The sequence below is a fragment of the Prunus avium genome, chromosome 5 (assembly GCF_965620075.1).
Source record: "Prunus avium chromosome 5, drPruAviu1.hap1.1, whole genome shotgun sequence".
Taxonomy (NCBI): Eukaryota; Viridiplantae; Streptophyta; class Magnoliopsida; order Rosales; family Rosaceae; genus Prunus; species Prunus avium.
In genome coordinates, this window is record NC_142288.1 from 20794753 (window position 1) to 20811688 (window position 16936).

Consider the following 16936-nt stretch of genomic DNA (forward strand, 5'->3'; position numbering starts at 1 on the left):
GGCAACGGAATCATAGGGTGTACAATACTGGTTAAAAACTCTGGGATCAGATCAGGCCCACCATTACAACCAATGTCTTTGGTACCTAAAAACTTGTGACAGCTTATGAACACTAAAGATGGATCCAATAAATAAAGAACAAAGCCACGGACATAACGGTCTAAATGTCATTAAAAAAACTGATAATTATAAAACACGCGCCTAAAAGCCAGCGACAGCTTCGCGTTTTAGCCTGCCTTCCTTTAGCCGACGAGGTGTTGATTTTCGTTTGACGAGAAGAACGGCAGTGAGAAAAGGAAACAAAAATAAACTTCACAATCAATCTGAAAACATTTCTCCAGCTTATGGAACTTTCCAAGCATGTCAAGGAAGAATACCCGATGTCTTCTCAATCCTTCTTTGTTTTTCAACGCTTTGTTTCAGCTGTATCACTGCCTCCTATTTGGGAATTTTGCGTTGATTATTCATTTGGGTCCACATTTTTGCGTTTAATAATGGGAAAATCTTCGTCTTCTTCTTCTTCTTCTTCTTCTTCATACCCATTCACCTACTACCACATATATTTTATTGTTCTCTCTTCCTTATTTCACTTTCAAAGCCTACCTTCTTTTACTCATTCAGAGCAGCCCATCATATTATTTCTGCCTACCCTTAAACCCCTAATTTCAGTTCTGGCCTATTTCTTCCACCAGATGAATATAGCCCATTTGGCTAGTTTTCCTTCCCACTACCTTGAATAAGCCAAGCCAGATTCATTTTAGTGCCAATTCTTTCTTTGGTGTCGAGCAACAAGAAATAGGGGGTCTTTGTGAATTGGGTAGTTACCCTTTTATGATTTTGAAACCTGTTATTGGCTTTTGGGTAGCAATTTAGTTGGTGGAGTTTGTTTGATATTCTTCTGTCAGTGGTTCTGTGTCATTTCATCAAGTTCTAATTTTTTTGTTTTGGAGGTGACAACTGAGAAGTATTCTTGTATGGCTTATCCTGTTTATACTGAATCGTTATCATTTGGAGGCTCAGAACATGGCCAGGGTCAACAAGTTCTGCCATTTCAGGCAGCCAACGGCTCTCTGAAGGTGTCTCTTTTACATGGTAACTTAGCTATTTGGGTCATGAAGGCCAAAAAGCTTCCTAATATGGATATGCTTCACAAGACTCTCGGAGACGTGTTTTTAAGATTGCCTAGCAGACTTAGCAGCAAAAGTGAAGGGAAAACATCTGATGAAATAACCAGTGATCCATATGTGACAATATCAGTAGCAGGTGCTGTAGTTGGGAGGACTTTTGTGATCAGTAATAGCGAAAACCCAGTTTGGGAGCAGCATTTTGATGTTCCTGTTGCCCATTATGCTTCAGAAGTCCATTTTGTTGTGAAAGACAGTGATGTTGTGGGCTCCCAGATCATAGGTGCTGTAGGAATCCCAGTTGAACGATTAGTTTCTGGCATGAAAGTTGAGGGAACCTTTCCAATCCTTAATTCCAACGGGAAAATATGTAAGCCTGGAGCTACTTTGACTCTATCAATACAATATACCCCAATTGAAAATTTGACCTTTTATAATCAGGGAGTAGGCTCAGACCCTGATCATCAAGGGGTCCCTGGTACTTACTTTCCTCTTAGGAGAGGTGGTAGAGTTACTCTCTATCAAGATGCCCATGTTCATGATGGTTGCCTTCCCAATCTGGAGCTTGATGGCAGGGTTCAGTATGAGCAGGGGAATTGTTGGCAAGACATGTTTGATGCAATAAGTCAGGCCCGCCGTTTGATATACATTACTGGGTGGTCAGTGTACCACAAGGTTAGATTGGTCCGGAATAAAGATGAGACAACAGATTACATGTTAGGGGATCTTCTTAAGACCAAATCACAGGAAGGTGTGAGGGTGCTGCTTCTTGTTTGGGATGATCCAACTTCAAGGAGCATTTTGGGATATAAAACGGTAAGGCCTCAGGAGATTAGAAATATATTATTCTGCTATTTTGTACTACAATATAATTTTGGTTCACATAACCTCATTTTACTTTTCTTGCATATTAGGATGCTTTATGAGTTTTACCCTTCTATTGAACAAGTTATAATTGGCCCAATGTTGAAGCTCCAACAACTTCTTTGCAAATCTGATATATTCCTGTCTTAGGGCTCAAGAATATTGATTGCAACTTATAGCTTTAGGAGAGCAGAGAAATAATGCAACCTTTCTTCTATATGGTGCTGAAACTGACTTGACGTTTTACTGAGTCTATTCTTAGTTCTACTTCCTGATTACACGACATAAAGGTGATCAAACATCTTAAGATTCATGAAATCTCAAAAATAGAACATAGTTTGTGTCTGTTCTTAGATAAAATCCTTCACTTCAAATTTTAATATTTTATTTAAGATACGATTCTTTATGAAGCACCAAGCTAGTTGGCGAAAATGTTGCTTGTTTTCTGCAGTCATATTTCCTTTCGTGCCTTGTAATTTAAAATTTCGTCTCATTATCTTCTTAACACATCTACAAGACACAAAGGCTATGCGCTTCATCTGGTTAACACCAAGTGTAGCTTGAATAAATGCTTGAGAAAACTAATAGTTTGTTGTACATGATTATCCAATTCTGTTTTTATTTGTCACTTCAGTATCTTTTACCTGCTCAAGTCCGTCAATAACTGTCTTCTTTCACCTGATATCATTGACTATGTAATGTGTAGGAAGGGGTCATGCAAACTTATGATGAGGAGACTAGGCGTTTCTTCAAGCACTCTTCAGTCCAAGTGCTACTTTGCCCTCGATCTGCTGTAAAGGGTAGCTGGGTCAAAAAGCAGGTTGGATAAAACAATCCCTGCATTTATGATGGAAGTTGAGAAAGGAGGCATTGTCCTTGTTTTTTTTCTTCTCATTTGGTGCTAAAAAGTTTCAATTACTTATCAAATTGCACTATTAAATGAACCTGGTATTGGGAAAAAGAAGAGGATGAAATGAGTTATGGAAAGTCCAAATGGCCCAATGGGACCAATCGCTTTTGTCTCACTTGATATTCCTAATGTTGGACATCACATTAGTGGGAGTATTGCATTTGATTCACTTATACTAAGAAATTGTATTTGGTTCTGCAGCGGAAATGCTTCAACTATCCTTCTTCAAATTGTTTTAGATGACCAAAAGAAAATCTTCATGCTCTTGATTGAAACCAGAATAGAAGTTCCACCTGCAATCTGTTTGAGGACTAGGAATCAGTGTTTCTTTTTTAGATTTCTTGACATGTTCGTAGTATCACTGACTTCAGAAACAAGAACTGATATCTCGTATGGCTGACTAGCTCTAAGCTTATGTCAAATGGTCTATGACTGACTACTTATGCTGCTAAATCATTTGTTTCTGGCTAGCATGCGCAAAGAATTTTTCTTTTTCACAAGTCCTGGAATTCTGAGGGCATCCTTGTTAAAACCAAAAGGAAATATTTTTGGCATAACTGAGATTGATTTATCTTGTCATGTGCTGTTCAGATACTTATTAGATGAAAGAAACTCTTCACATGTATAATTGTCGGTCACTATCTATTTATTTGTTTGTAATTTACATGCATAATGTTCTGAGTTAGTGCTTTCCTTGAACCTTTCAAATTTTGTCTTTGGTTACAGGAAGCTGGAACAATCTATACCCATCATCAGAAAACAGTGCTTGTGGATGCTGATGCTGGCCATTCTAAAAGAAAGATCATTGCATTTGTTGGAGGTCTTGATTTATGCATGGGGCGCTATGACACTCCAGAGCATTCTATCTTTAGGAGTATGAAGACTCTGCACAAAGATGACTGTCGTAACCCTACTTTCTCGGTAACCATTGTATTAGTTTTCTACTTTGTTGTTGGTTATAGTGTTTCCATTCATCTAAAATGTGTACTCTTCTTGTTTAGGCTGTCTAGTTTGACAAGGGTCATGTATAGTTCTATGATTCTGTTACTGTAATAATGGTGGCTAGAAAATGTTATGATTGGCAAAACATACAGGCATCAAAGCAGTTTCCAGGTTAAATGCCAAATGTAACATGTAATGCTTGGTATGAGATGCTGAATAATGACTGCGTCCATCATTAGATGATGGACACAAAATGCAATATTGAAAGTCTATAAGCACTTTTCTTATGAAACATGAAAGAGAATATTCAATAGTTATTAATGAACTACATGCTCACTCTTTCTTCAAAAGTTTCTCATACTTTTGTGATCCTATAAGGAGCAGGCAATTCTTTGTTGTTACTGGTTTACCAGTTCCGTGGCAGAGCTCTCATGAAAAGTTCACCTTGATGAATCAATTTCAAATAGTGTAATAATGTAGAGTTTTCCCCACTTCACCTTTTAAACCGCAATTTTTTTTTTTGGGTACACAACAGGAGCGTGCTGTTGGTTGTCCAAGGCAGCCATGGCATGATTTGCACAGTAAAATTGATGGTCCAGCAGCGTATGACGTCCTCACCAATTTTGAGGAGCGTTGGTTGAAGGCTTCAAAACCACACGGTCTTCAGAAACTGAAAACACCACATGATGATGCATTACTCAGGATTGAGAGAATTCCTGAAATTATTGGGATAGCGGATGTTCCTTGCCTGAGTGGAGATGATCTAGAAGCTTGGGATGTTCAGGTATATTGGATGTCAGCCAGCTATATCTGAGGGTTTTTTTCTTTCTTTTTTTGGGTATGAGTTTAAAATACAGTTAACCATTTGCTCACAATTGAAGGTTTTCCGTTCAATTGATTCCAATTCCGTGAAAGGATTTCCGAAGGACTCAAAGTATGCTGCAAGCATGGTGAGATGTTTGGCTTTTAACTTCTTTGCACAAACATAAAATATCTCACAAACTTAATTCTGATGGTTCACCATATGTCTGCATTCTGTAACAGAACCTGGTTTGTGGGAAGCATGAGCTGATAGACATGAGTATACATGCAGCATATGTCAAGGCAATCCGTGCAGCTCAACATTTTATTTACATAGAGAACCAGTACTTCCTTGGGTCATCATATAATTGGAACTTATACAATGATTTAGGTGAGAACTCTGACCTTTGAAGCAGGTGAACATGAAATGAATTTAGGTGGTTCATTAAACATTTCAGTGTTCCCTTTTTCCCTTCCCACTTAGTGCAAGCACGTAGCATTGGAATTATGTTGAGGAAATAATGTAATAAGCTCTCCTTAACTCTGAACAAGAAATTAGGGGGAAATAATCAAATTTTGGATGATAAAGCAATACACGTGGCATATGTTAAATCGGATCCTAAACTTATATCGTCTTTCCATGTGATTTATTGTTTGTCATAGAGACATCAGTGATAAGGCATTTTTCTGCAGGTGCAAACAATTTAATACCAATGGAAATTGCTCTTAAAATCGTAAATAAAATCAAAGCAAATGAGAGATTTTGTGTATACATTGTTATCCCCATGTGGCCAGAAGGTGTTCCTACAAGCACTCCTATTCAACGAATTCTCTTTTGGCAGGTAATCTGATTACTATTTTAAAAAGTACTTATAGGTGTCTTAAGCAATGTTGGCTTGAGTTGAGACTAATTAGAGTTCTAGCATATCATATGAAGCTTGTTGGGCTGTAATAAACAAAGATCATTTATGCAGACCCCCTTCTTTTGCATCAAGTTTTTCTCTTTTGCCCTCATGAAGTACGTCTGGAATCCAAATTTATCTCAAATTATCCAAATTTATTTTCAAGGCAATTTGTTTTGACCATTATTCAGATGAAACTAACAATGTGGCACTATTTGTGAGTTTATTGTTGCATGTTTTTCACCTGCTATTTTTCTATTACTGCAGCATAAAACAATGCAAATGATGTATGAAATGATTTACAAAGCTCTAAAGGAGGTTGGACTTGACAATAAGTATTGTCCACAAGACTACTTGAATTTCTTTTGCCTTGGGAATCGTGAGACGCCAAGTGGTGAAGACAACTCTGCTGCAAAGGCAAACAAAAAAGAAGCAAACGCTCCTCAAGTATCTCCCCTGACATTTCTCTTGAGTTGATATTTAGCTTTCCCTTTTCCAGAAGCTATGTGTTCCAATGTGCCTCAATTGTTTCTTTTGGTTTTCTGTAATCCAGGCACTCACTCGGAAGTACCGACGCTTTATGATCTACGTCCATTCCAAAGGAATGATAGTGGACGATGAGTATGTCATCTTGGGATCTGCAAATATCAATCAGCGATCCATGGAAGGTACCCGAGATACTGAAATAGCAATGGGGGCATATCAGCCTCAGCATACCTGGGCTAGCAAACGCTCAAGTCCACATGGACAGGTAAGCCTGGCAAGTTAAAGATTATTGTATTCATATTACTAGAGGTTTCCTGTGGATTTATGTGTTGTAAATGATTCCTGAAAGTTTAAGAGCTTGAGAGAAATGATATACCATTCTTAACAATTTTCGACCAAAACTTAGGTTGTCTGAATATCCAAATTTCTCTGGCCAAAAAAAAGAAAAAAAAGTAGTCAGATTTCATTGAATTTAGTCCTAAATTTGTGTTCAGTAGCAGCAATAACTGCAAGGTTGCTTTCTTCTTTATCAGTGCTTGAAAAGTCTCTAATACTTGTTTCTTCAAGTCAAAATATGTTTGGTGCTTAGTTTTCTTAGTTTGCTTCAAGGTATCACAATTGATAATTCCCAATGCAGAGATTATTGTAATCATATTGCTAGAGGTTGCCAATGCATTTTGTAAATGATTCCTGAAAGTCGAAAGATGGCTGAGAGAATTTTCTGCAGCATTACAGAATTATATGCCATTCTTAACAATTTTCAACCAAAACATAGGAACAGGTCATCATTCATGAATCATGCATATGGAAATGATAGGCGACAAGAAAAAGTATGTAATAATTTGATATGTTTGTGCGATTGCAGATATATGGATATAGAATGTCACTGTGGGCAGAGCACATTGGATCTCTTGAAGAATGTTTCAAGCAACCAGAGAGCATCGAATGCATGAGACGGGTACGGTCTTTGAGTGAGCAGAACTGGAGGCAATATGCAGCCGATGAGATTACAGAAATGAAGAGTCACCTCCTAAAATATCCAGTTGAAGTTGATCAAACAGGCAAGGTGAAGGCACTTCCTGGCTGTGAAACATTTCCAGATGTTGGTGGCAACATACTGGGGGCATTTACAGCCATCCAAGAAAATCTCACCATCTGATCCAATTCATCAACACCTACATATTCACAATGGCTTTCAGTACAGTTTTAAGTCCAAGTGAAAAGTATGCTTCTGCCTCAATTCCTGGTCATACGGCTTGATCCAATTTCACACTTTTTTTTTTCATTTTTTTTTCTTACTCACCAAAAGCCAGGATTTGAACCTACAAGTGCTGTGAATATATTTTGTTTGTTTTGTTGAATGCTGCATGAAGGCGCATATACTCAAAACCTCTCCTTTTTTCTATTTCTCAATCACTAGCTTCTACTGCTACAGTTAAGTTTACCAACTTTCCAATACACCATGGTCAAATTGATGGCTGTTTAATCATGTCCAAGTATAATTTTTCCTTTTTCCTTTTTTTCTCGAGCGAAATCGACCCTACGATATCTCTTTCATCCACCCAGCCTGCCACATGAGCTAAGATTGACGGCAAAATGTGAGTTATTTTCTGAGTGTTGGGGGTAGGGTCGAACTTTGGACATCTTTCAACATTGGAAAAAGGAATACCACTAGACCAAAGGAGGAATTTGTAGTTTTGATTCCAAATGCGATTGTGAAGGAGAGTCAAGAAATAGAACCGCATATCACGAGTAAATGTGGAAGATGGAAACATGGGTCCTACAAAGCTTTTCTTTCGCTGTCACACGATTAACACTAGTGTTGAGCTAAAGGGACGTTCTTACTCAAACCACCCATTCGTTTGGACAAGAGATTCGTATCTCACTTCACTACCATATACGGGTTTATTAACAGTGTTCTGCAGCTGCATCAAGCATCATCCTGATTCCTGCCATGATCTTATATAACCACCACAACTAATTTGGGTTATATAGTTTGGTCATGGAAATTTTAGACCAATGCCACCAGAATTATGGCTTTGTTGCAATTTAATGCTTGCAAATGAATTGTGTCAATTTGCCATTTTCCTCCAAAAATTTATGCGTGATTCGCATGTGACCCTTTTGAAGGGTATTTTTAGCATCCAAAATATTGATACTCTCATTTTGAAAGATCGCATGCAAAACACATTGGAACAAAATCATGATTTTTACGGTGCTAAAGAGTAACATAGTCTATAATTCATGTAGGAGCCGAGTGGTTATAATTTTCCCTACTAAAATCCCACAATGAACGAAAAAGAGCAAAACCAAAGAGAATCTACTAAATATTTCATTTAGTTTCACTAAGAAGAGCAAATTTTTTATTTTTTATTATCTCAATCACTTTTGAAAACTTAGAAATGCTTGTGAGTTTGAATTATACCAAATTGACAATATAGCTTACATTTTAAGGTTCTATGGAAATGTTGGAAGGGCTTGGATCTAGGGATAAGAATAAAAGAAAGTGAAAGTATTGCCAGAAAAAGAAAAGAAAAGCAAGCAAGAATTAATACACTTTAATTAATTAGAACATGTAGAGGGGACGCTTGCTCACAATCTCCATGAAGCTTGATGCTTAAATGATAAAATTTACTTAATTTAGGGGCATCATGGAAAACATGTGGTAGGATTCAAATCGTGTCACTTGAATTTCTTTTTCTTATAAATCCCACTGGAATTATGATATGCAAATACTAGGAAATAGGAATATGAGTCAATTCAGTGTCTTAATTTTATCTATTTTGTCTCTTTATTATTGTAATTTCTTTTTTTCCTTTTATGTACTTCATGGAATCACATATTAATATTGTCACTTCCCTTGCTAATTCAAACTTACCCAACAATAACCCGATTGGCATTTTACAGGTGTTCTTTCAATTAGTGAAAATGAAAGGACAACAATCCATCAACTAATGAAGACCAAATAAGAAATTAACTTCATCAATGTGCCTCAATGGTAGGATTCTATATATATTATAGAAAATATGGTATCATTTCATTGGGTAGAAGAAAATAATCTGATGAGGGTGGTTAGGATGGGCTGAATTCTAAAAGATAAGTGGGTTAATATTTAATTGCTATGAATTTTGTTGTACAATTAATACTAAACTACAAAACTAGCACTGGGCTAAAGCTCAATCGAGCCCCTTCGTAGGTCTGCCATTGTCTCTAGTAGAGTTGTTATACTCTCATCTTTAGCCATTTTGGCTAGAATGAGGGCAGAACGGAACTCCATCATACTTGCTATATGGCTCTCCATTTTGCAGAACTCCCTATTTGAGTTTGGTGGCTCTCTACTAGAGAAGGAGAGAGAAATTGATGGTTCTCCATTACTTCCTCTCTCTCCCTAGGCCCACGACCCTCTCTCTCACCTCTTACTCTTTCATTTTTTAATGAACTTTTAATTTTAGTTACTCAAACATTTAAATTTTAAGAAATAATAAAATATTAGAGCTTAGTCAAAATAGAGAACATTGTTGTAGGAAATATATATATATTTTTAAGTAGTTTGATATAATAGCTTTTTAGTTATTTTAGTTAAAATTTGGTTAAAATATAGAGACCCTCATGGCTAAAATGTCTAAATAAGTAAAACTCAAATTCAGGGTTAAAAGACAAAATATTAGATAACTACCAAAATTACCACTCACAATAAATTTGTCCAAATAGGAACTGATCTTTTCGGTAATGAAACACTTCTAGTACCTTTATATCCACGACAAAAGTTCAAATCTCGTTTTCGAAGCCTAACAATAAAATGTACGTATATCTAACGACTGACAATCCGCCACCGCGATCCGAACCCAAAATCCAGAAAAAGGAAGAAAAAAGAGGGGTGAAGTCCATGGTATAGGGTGTGAGGTCACCCTCATCCTAACCCACCTCCTTTGTTCAGGCAGAGAATTAAAGATACCATCAGTGTTCCGAAACACTCGCACTCGGCCACTCCGTCTCTCGTCTCCCTTGTCACTTATATAATTCCTATATACAATACACGCTCTTCGCTTCCTTCCTCCTCACAACAACAAACACACCCTTCCATTTCTTCCTTTCATTCTTCTTCTTCTTAGATCCAAATCTCAAACACCTCTTCCTCTCTCTCCTCGCCATGGGTTTTCCATCCAACGGCGCCGAGAAGCCGCTCAAGTTTCTGATCTACGGCAGGACGGGCTGGATAGGTGGCCTCCTCGGCAAGCTCTGCGAGGCCCAATCCATAGCCTACGAGTACGGCTCCGGCCGCCTCGAGAGCCGCGCCTCGCTCGAGGCCGACATCGCCGCCATCAAGCCCACCCACGTCTTCAACGCCGCCGGTGTCACCGGCCGCCCCAACGTCGACTGGTGCGAATCCCATAAGGTCGAGACCATCCGCACCAACGTGGTCGGCACCTTGACCCTTGCTGACGTGTGCAGGGAGCGCGGGCTGGTCCTCGTTAACTACGCGACGGGTTGCATTTTCGAGTACGATGCGGGTCATCAGCTCGGTTCGGGCGTCGGGTTCAAGGAGGAGGACACGCCCAACTTTATCGGATCTTTCTATTCCAAGACCAAGGCCATGGTGAGTTGATCTCATTTGACCTTACTTTTACATTGCCAATTTACGTTTACGTAGTTACCAATTTGTCCTTGCCCTGTTTTTCTTTATTTTTATTGATTTGGTAAGATCTCATTTGGGTATTTTAGATCTGGAGATTCTGTTGTTGGATCTGTAATGTCGTGCAATTTTGGGTTATAGATGTTTGTTTTTGCTAAAAGCTTAAATATTTGATGCCAATTTATATAAGCCTGATGATATTTCACAGATTGGGACCATTGGGTGGGTGGAAAAAAATTATGAAATGTGCATGTGACGTGCCAAAAAAGTGAAATTTGTAGTAAAAATAGCACCATTGTATCTCTATTTATGTCTTGTATAGTATTCACCGCGAGGTGGCGTTTTGATTTCATATTGTCTTAGATCTTTGCAAGAAAGCATGAAAGATGACAATTACTAATTTTGGCTACTTGATGATACTTGAAAGGTGGAAGATCTGCTCAACAATTTCGAGAATGTCTGTACTTTGCGTGTTAGAATGCCGATTTCATCTGATTTATCCAACCCACGTAACTTCATCACGAAGATCACTCGATATGAGAAAGTAGTAGACATTCCAAACTCCATGACGATCTTGGATGAACTCCTCCCCATTTCGATCGAGATGGCGAAGAGAAACCTCACCGGAATCTATAACTTCACAAACCCTGGAGTGGTCAGCCACAATGAGATCTTGGAGATGTATAAGGAATACATTGACCCCAGCTTCACATGGAAGAACTTTACTCTTGAGGAGCAGGCAAAGGTGATTGTTGCTCCCAGGAGCAACAATGAGCTTGATGCCACGAAATTGAAGCAAGAATTCCCTGAACTCTTATCCATCAAGGAATCTCTCATCAAGAATGTGTTCAAGCCAAATCAGAAGACTGCCAAAGCTTGAAAACTTTTTTAGGTTTGAATTTTTGGTTTCCATGTTTCTCTCAATTGAATTCAGTTCATGTGGGTTAATGTGATCTCTCCACTATACAATACAGCTCCTTCTCCCAGGTGGCATGCACGTCTGCCTTGTTTGTATTGGAATGTTGTATTTGAAATAACTTGATCAGTCAATAAACTAGTCGGAAGTGATGTACCAAGTTGAATTTTTTTGTAAGGTATTGATGATGTATTTATGGCTTTCAAATTTAATGAGCAATATTTTAGTCTTTCGATTCCGTTAATCCGATGTAATTTTTCAAGCCTCTTTTTATTTATTTATTTGTTTTAATTTTACATGAAGGCCTTAATGATATACTTGGTAGGCAGCAAAATATATTGGCAGCAGAGCCTTTTTTATATTTTAAAATTGTTATATGTCAAGTGTCCTTGGTTGTTCTTCGAATCTGATGAAAAAGAAGGGCAGAGGACATATGCAACCAGAGAATATTCTTTTGTGTTTTTATTTCAATCTTGCAGAGACACTACAGGATGGCAATTCTGTATAAGTTAAAAGGAGAAATCAGTTAAAGACAGTGCAGAGTTGGGAATTAGTTGCGTCCAAGGATCCCATTTCCGTGATACAAGGAGGAACCTTTGAAGCTTGGTCTTTTCTCAAGTATGGAGTTGGAGGGATAAGCAGCACCAGGGAGGATTGTGTATATAACAAGTGGACTTCTCACCAAATGGACCCCATCTGTCAAAAGGACTGCACCAGATACGATCGGCTGCTGTGAAATCGGTGGACCACTTACCTTCACAGTGAACGATTTCTTCTCGCCAATGGCAGAGAAAGACAGGGTGGATGGTGTTACCGAAACCCTGGAGTAGGGAGTGTATGCATGAATATAATAAGTTGAGTTTGGTGAGCCAACATTGGTGACTGTTCTGGTAAAGACAGCGTCGATCTTTTGGCCATCTTCAACTGCGAGAGAGAACGATGGATAGTTAAGATCCCAAGCTCTTCCTGGCTTTGTTCTGCCACAGCTGCTGCTGTTGTCACCAGTGATAAGTTTTAATGTAGTTGTATTGTAGCCCTGTTTGCAGAGGAAATGTACATAGTCTGCTTCCAATGCATCAAAGACGAGCCCAGGTTTAACTGCTTTCAGAGGGTTGATATGACCAGAACCATAAGCAAATTCGAGTTCATCGTGCTTCTTTGGGTCCAGGACATGAGCTATTCATGGGGAAAAAGTATTGGTAATTTAATAGAGAGAAGCGCATTGTTCATAAGTTAAAGAGAACATACTAGGGACTTGTATGTTTTTCCCAAAATGAAAACATGAGTATATAGTCTGTTCATACCTGTAGTCATGAGGGCAGATTTGATTGCAGCAGCAGACCATTTTGGATGGGCAGCCTTGACATAGGCAGCAGCCCCACTGGCATGAGGGCAGGACATGGAAGTCCCAGAGATGATGTTATATTCGACACTCCTGGTGTCTTCGAAGTCAATGGAAGGCGGTGCCACTGGAGACCAAGCAGCAAGTATATCAACACCAGGGGCAGTGAGATCAGGCTGTACATCATTTCACAATTTCAGTAATATATAATATAATGAGCTCAGAAGCATACTTAAAAGGAAAATGATGACGAGAATCATGACATTCAAAGTTTTGTCACCTTGAGAATATCTGGGGTTATGGGGTTGGGTCCTCTGGAAGAAAATGATACAATGTATGGTGCCATGACATCCTTGTCCGTCTCACCAACCAGAATTGTTGCAATTGGATTCCTGAAACAGGTTGGTTTTTTCTTTCATTAAAATGATGCAGATAATAGACTTTCATAAAGTTGGTGATGCCATCCGTTACCCTGCGAATAAAAAATTATACAAGATTATACTTACTCTGTTGATCTGATATAGTCCAAAACTCTTTGTCCATCTTCTGTGGTGATCACTGTTGCTGATAACGGGAAACTGAATGCAGAATCAGTGAACAACGAATCAGCCATAATTGTACCCACACCATCAGCTGACAGAATGCCAGAACCATCCCCGATTCTTTCGCAGAAAACAATCTTTCCCTTTACTTTGTATGAATTCATGGCTCCGTCAAAACATTGGCTTGATATCACTGAGTTAGCACCTGCAGAGAAGTTTGCAGCATCTCCTCCCCAAATTAGGGGATACGACTTCCCATTAAGGTCGAAATTATTAACAGAAAGTCCCTGCATTAAATCATTGTATGGTATTAGTAAGATGACTTGGAATGATACAGCTAGATATCCAAGTGTTGACTGTCAAACTCACAGAGTAAATTTCTCCATTTCCAAGAACTGCTTTCGCAACAAATCTTCTGTCAATCGTGCTGGCAGCAACAGTCAAAATCCAAGGTGCATAATTAGAAACTGTTGCTGGAAAAGGCCCGGAGTTTCCAGCAGAACTTGAGGTCAATATACCGTATTTCATGGCGTGGAATGACCCAATAGCAATAGGGTCTTCTAAATATTCAAGTGGAAAGGGAGCGCCAAGTGAAGTAGATATAATATCAACTCCATCTGCTATTGCATCATCAAATGCTGCAAGGATATCTGCAGAAGCACATCCAGATGCCCAACAGACTTTGTACACAGCAATCCTAGCATTGGGGACTCCACCTCTGGCAGTTCCAGCAGCTAGCCCAAAGTAACTTGCTGGCACCTCCCGGCCTGCAGCAGTCGAAGCAGTGTGGCTTCCATGTCCTTCGGAGTCTCTTGGCGATTTGATGTCAGTGGTGTCATAGTAGTCTTCGCTGTTGTAGTAGCGGGCTCCAATGAGTTTGCTGTGATGTCAAATGTTACATCAGTTGTGATTAAGATGAGCCAAAGAACAACATTTGTACACAAGAGTGCTATATGTTATTATGACAAATCTTTCATATTTCTTGCTCTGCTGTAATAGCATCTGAAACTTATAGCGGTTCGATGCATTCAAATTGATCTTTTGAGGAGCAAGAGAGCTCACTTGTTGCATGTGAAGTTGGCACCTGTGCATTTCCCCTTCCATTTTGAAGGTGGAGGGCCAAAGTCATCGTCATTGAAGCTATCAGATTCTGGCCAGATTCCTATAAAACCAAAGACAATTAGAACATATTCGAATTTTTCAAAAGGATGATTGTGAGTTTTTCTTTATCTCGCAAGTGTTACCTGTGTCTAGAACCCCAATAATAACTTTTCCTTCTATAGGTGCTGGAAGTGTGCCTTTGCTGAAACCCATGAAGTCCCATGACCTTGTTGTGTGAAGCTTTAGCTTGTGGTTTGGAAGAACTGAAACCACACCTTCCATTTCTGCAATCCATGTTTTCTTATTCTTAGCTTTGAAATGTGTTTAGAAAAAGTGCACAAAGGCTTAAGATCTTTGCAACTTTATTGCATTCTTAAAAGCTTTTTAGCATGGCAATCTCACCTGACAACTTTGCAACTTCTTCATCAGATAATCTTGCTGCAAATCCATTAAAGCTTTTCCCATAACTATAGATCAGTGAGTCCTTGGCTGACGAAGTACTGCGATCGAGGAAACACAAATGCTTGAGATATTTCAAATGGTAAGTGCATTTAGCTATGATGCAAAGCTTTCTGTTCTTTCTAGCCATTATGAATTATGATCACCCATTTGAGTGTTTGACAATGTGCCAATGTTCATAAAAAAAATGCCGAGTTATGATAGTCTTAAATAGTGTCACTAACCTTCCAAGCACAGTTTCCAGCATTGAATGGTGTGTGGAAGCAACAGAAAAATCTCCCTGAGGCCGCTCTCCCATGTACACGATATGAACCTATACCGCAACAGAGAGAAATTTTGTGATCAGTAGAATGTAGATTGATTGATATACAGGTCTATTTTACACATAAGAAAAACGAAGACTTTGTATACCTTTCTCCCTTGGCCATGGCAAGCTAGCACAAATGCTGCAAGCAAAAATGCATATGGAAGAAAATGCAGCATAGTCTTGGCCATTGGTACCAACTGAGTTTAAGTCTATAAGTTGATATGTTTGATAAGAAGACCCAAGTGGGTATTTATAGAAGCTCAAACTTGGAAGATTGTAATGTCTACGGACTGCAAATTCCATGGTAGAGATCAATGGGGCAGGCCTGACCTTGTTGCTTCTGGTTTTGTAATTGTCGCCTTAGAAACCTGTTGTTTAAGGAAACACAGCGACATTGTTACGAGTAATGCTATATACTACGGACAGAGATTCTCCCTACATGACGTCCCTTTTTCTTTCTTAAAGAAAAGAAACATCATGAAAACCTCATTTTTACTCAATTTTCTTCAAATTCAACTCCATGTCGTGACTGGATTAGGATATAGAATGACCCTTTAGAGCTTTGATTTTAAGTTTTAAATCTCATATAATTAAGTAAAAATAAGATTTTCTCAACGCGCGTCCATTATGTTCTAGATAATAAATGATAACATATATACCATGCATCCTTAATTTTAGACCACGTTCATTACATACAGTGGATGTTGTAAAAAATGTAACCATTAACATATAACCAATACAAATAGTAAAAATAATTTTGTTCGATTATTTAAAGGAATATATGCAAAATCAACAAAAATATATTGCCAATTTGGCCATGAAAGACCAAAATAAAAGGTTAAAAGGTCACTGTTATCTCAATCCATGTATTTAACTTGCTGTAACGAGTATTACTAGGTGATTGGCTGTGACTCTAGTGAAATTCACTTATTACCAAATATATTTGACAAGCTTAAAAAATGTCATCTTTTTAACATTATTCTTATTTTTTGTTTTCTTTATTTCTTTTTCTTGATTTAAAAAAAAGCGCTTTCAATTTTGTCTCTCTCATTTTTCCTTGTTATTATCAAGTCAATGTGTTCAATCTTGTCTCATTTTTGCAATAATTAATGTTTCCTTGATCAACTCACCGTCCCTCGACTGCAATTTAGTGGATATAATATATAGTTCTGTACCTATCACTTTACAATTGTGGGCTCCATTTAATATGGGTAAATTAATAATGAGCTTTGGATATAAGGAGATTCATCCTTCATAAACTAAACCAGAATTATGAACATATTTATTGATCTAAACCAAATTTGCAATTAATTTGCTTCAAGCATATGATTTGTGTTTAACATTTCATTACAAATATATAATACAATCCTACGATATTATGAAAGGCTTGCACTCAATATGGGGAACTTGAGAGTCTAGAAACTATTAGTGTCACTAAATCAAATAATCATTAATGTTTCTTGCAATTAATGCATCTACTTGATCGTTGAGCGTTGATCATATACATGTTGTTAACATAATTTTTCTGCAACAAGTGCTATATTATGTTCATCTAGGAAACACCATAAATGTTGTGCAGCATGGTAATACAGTAATTTTCCTTTTTT

General features: G+C 38.1%; 3 protein-coding genes across 3 annotated transcripts; 2 read left to right on the plus strand and 1 right to left on the minus strand.

The window, feature by feature from the left end:
* The first annotated feature begins 259 nt into the window (after positions 1 to 259).
* Positions 260 to 7473, plus strand: LOC110748110 (phospholipase D beta 1-like). The gene is made up of 10 exons (XM_021948142.2): positions 260 to 1940; positions 2695 to 2808; positions 3625 to 3819; positions 4376 to 4624; positions 4722 to 4790; positions 4885 to 5032; positions 5335 to 5483; positions 5811 to 5990; positions 6097 to 6294; positions 6895 to 7473. Exons 1-10 carry the CDS (start codon positions 975 to 977, stop codon positions 7186 to 7188), a joined length of 2562 nt encoding a protein of 853 aa, XP_021803834.1. The 5' UTR covers positions 260 to 974; the 3' UTR covers positions 7189 to 7473.
* Positions 7474 to 9986: 2513 nt separating this feature from the next.
* NRS/ER (nucleotide-rhamnose synthase/epimerase-reductase) lies at positions 9987 to 11822 on the plus strand. Its single transcript, XM_021947829.2, has 2 exons — positions 9987 to 10626; positions 11090 to 11822. The coding sequence occupies exons 1-2, from the start codon at positions 10180 to 10182 to the stop codon at positions 11540 to 11542; spliced, it is 900 nt and encodes a 299-aa protein (XP_021803521.1). The 5' UTR covers positions 9987 to 10179; the 3' UTR covers positions 11543 to 11822.
* Positions 11823 to 12061: 239 nt separating this feature from the next.
* Positions 12062 to 15542, minus strand: LOC110748079 (cucumisin-like). The gene is made up of 10 exons (XM_088253365.1): positions 15434 to 15542; positions 15247 to 15335; positions 14966 to 15063; positions 14707 to 14847; positions 14525 to 14624; positions 13832 to 14342; positions 13427 to 13749; positions 13201 to 13312; positions 12883 to 13096; positions 12062 to 12754 (listed from the first exon to the last, which is right to left on the minus strand). Exons 1-10 carry the CDS (start codon positions 15515 to 15517, stop codon positions 12129 to 12131), a joined length of 2298 nt encoding a protein of 765 aa, XP_088109491.1. The 5' UTR covers positions 15518 to 15542; the 3' UTR covers positions 12062 to 12128.
* Between the last annotated feature and the right edge of the window lie 1394 nt (positions 15543 to 16936).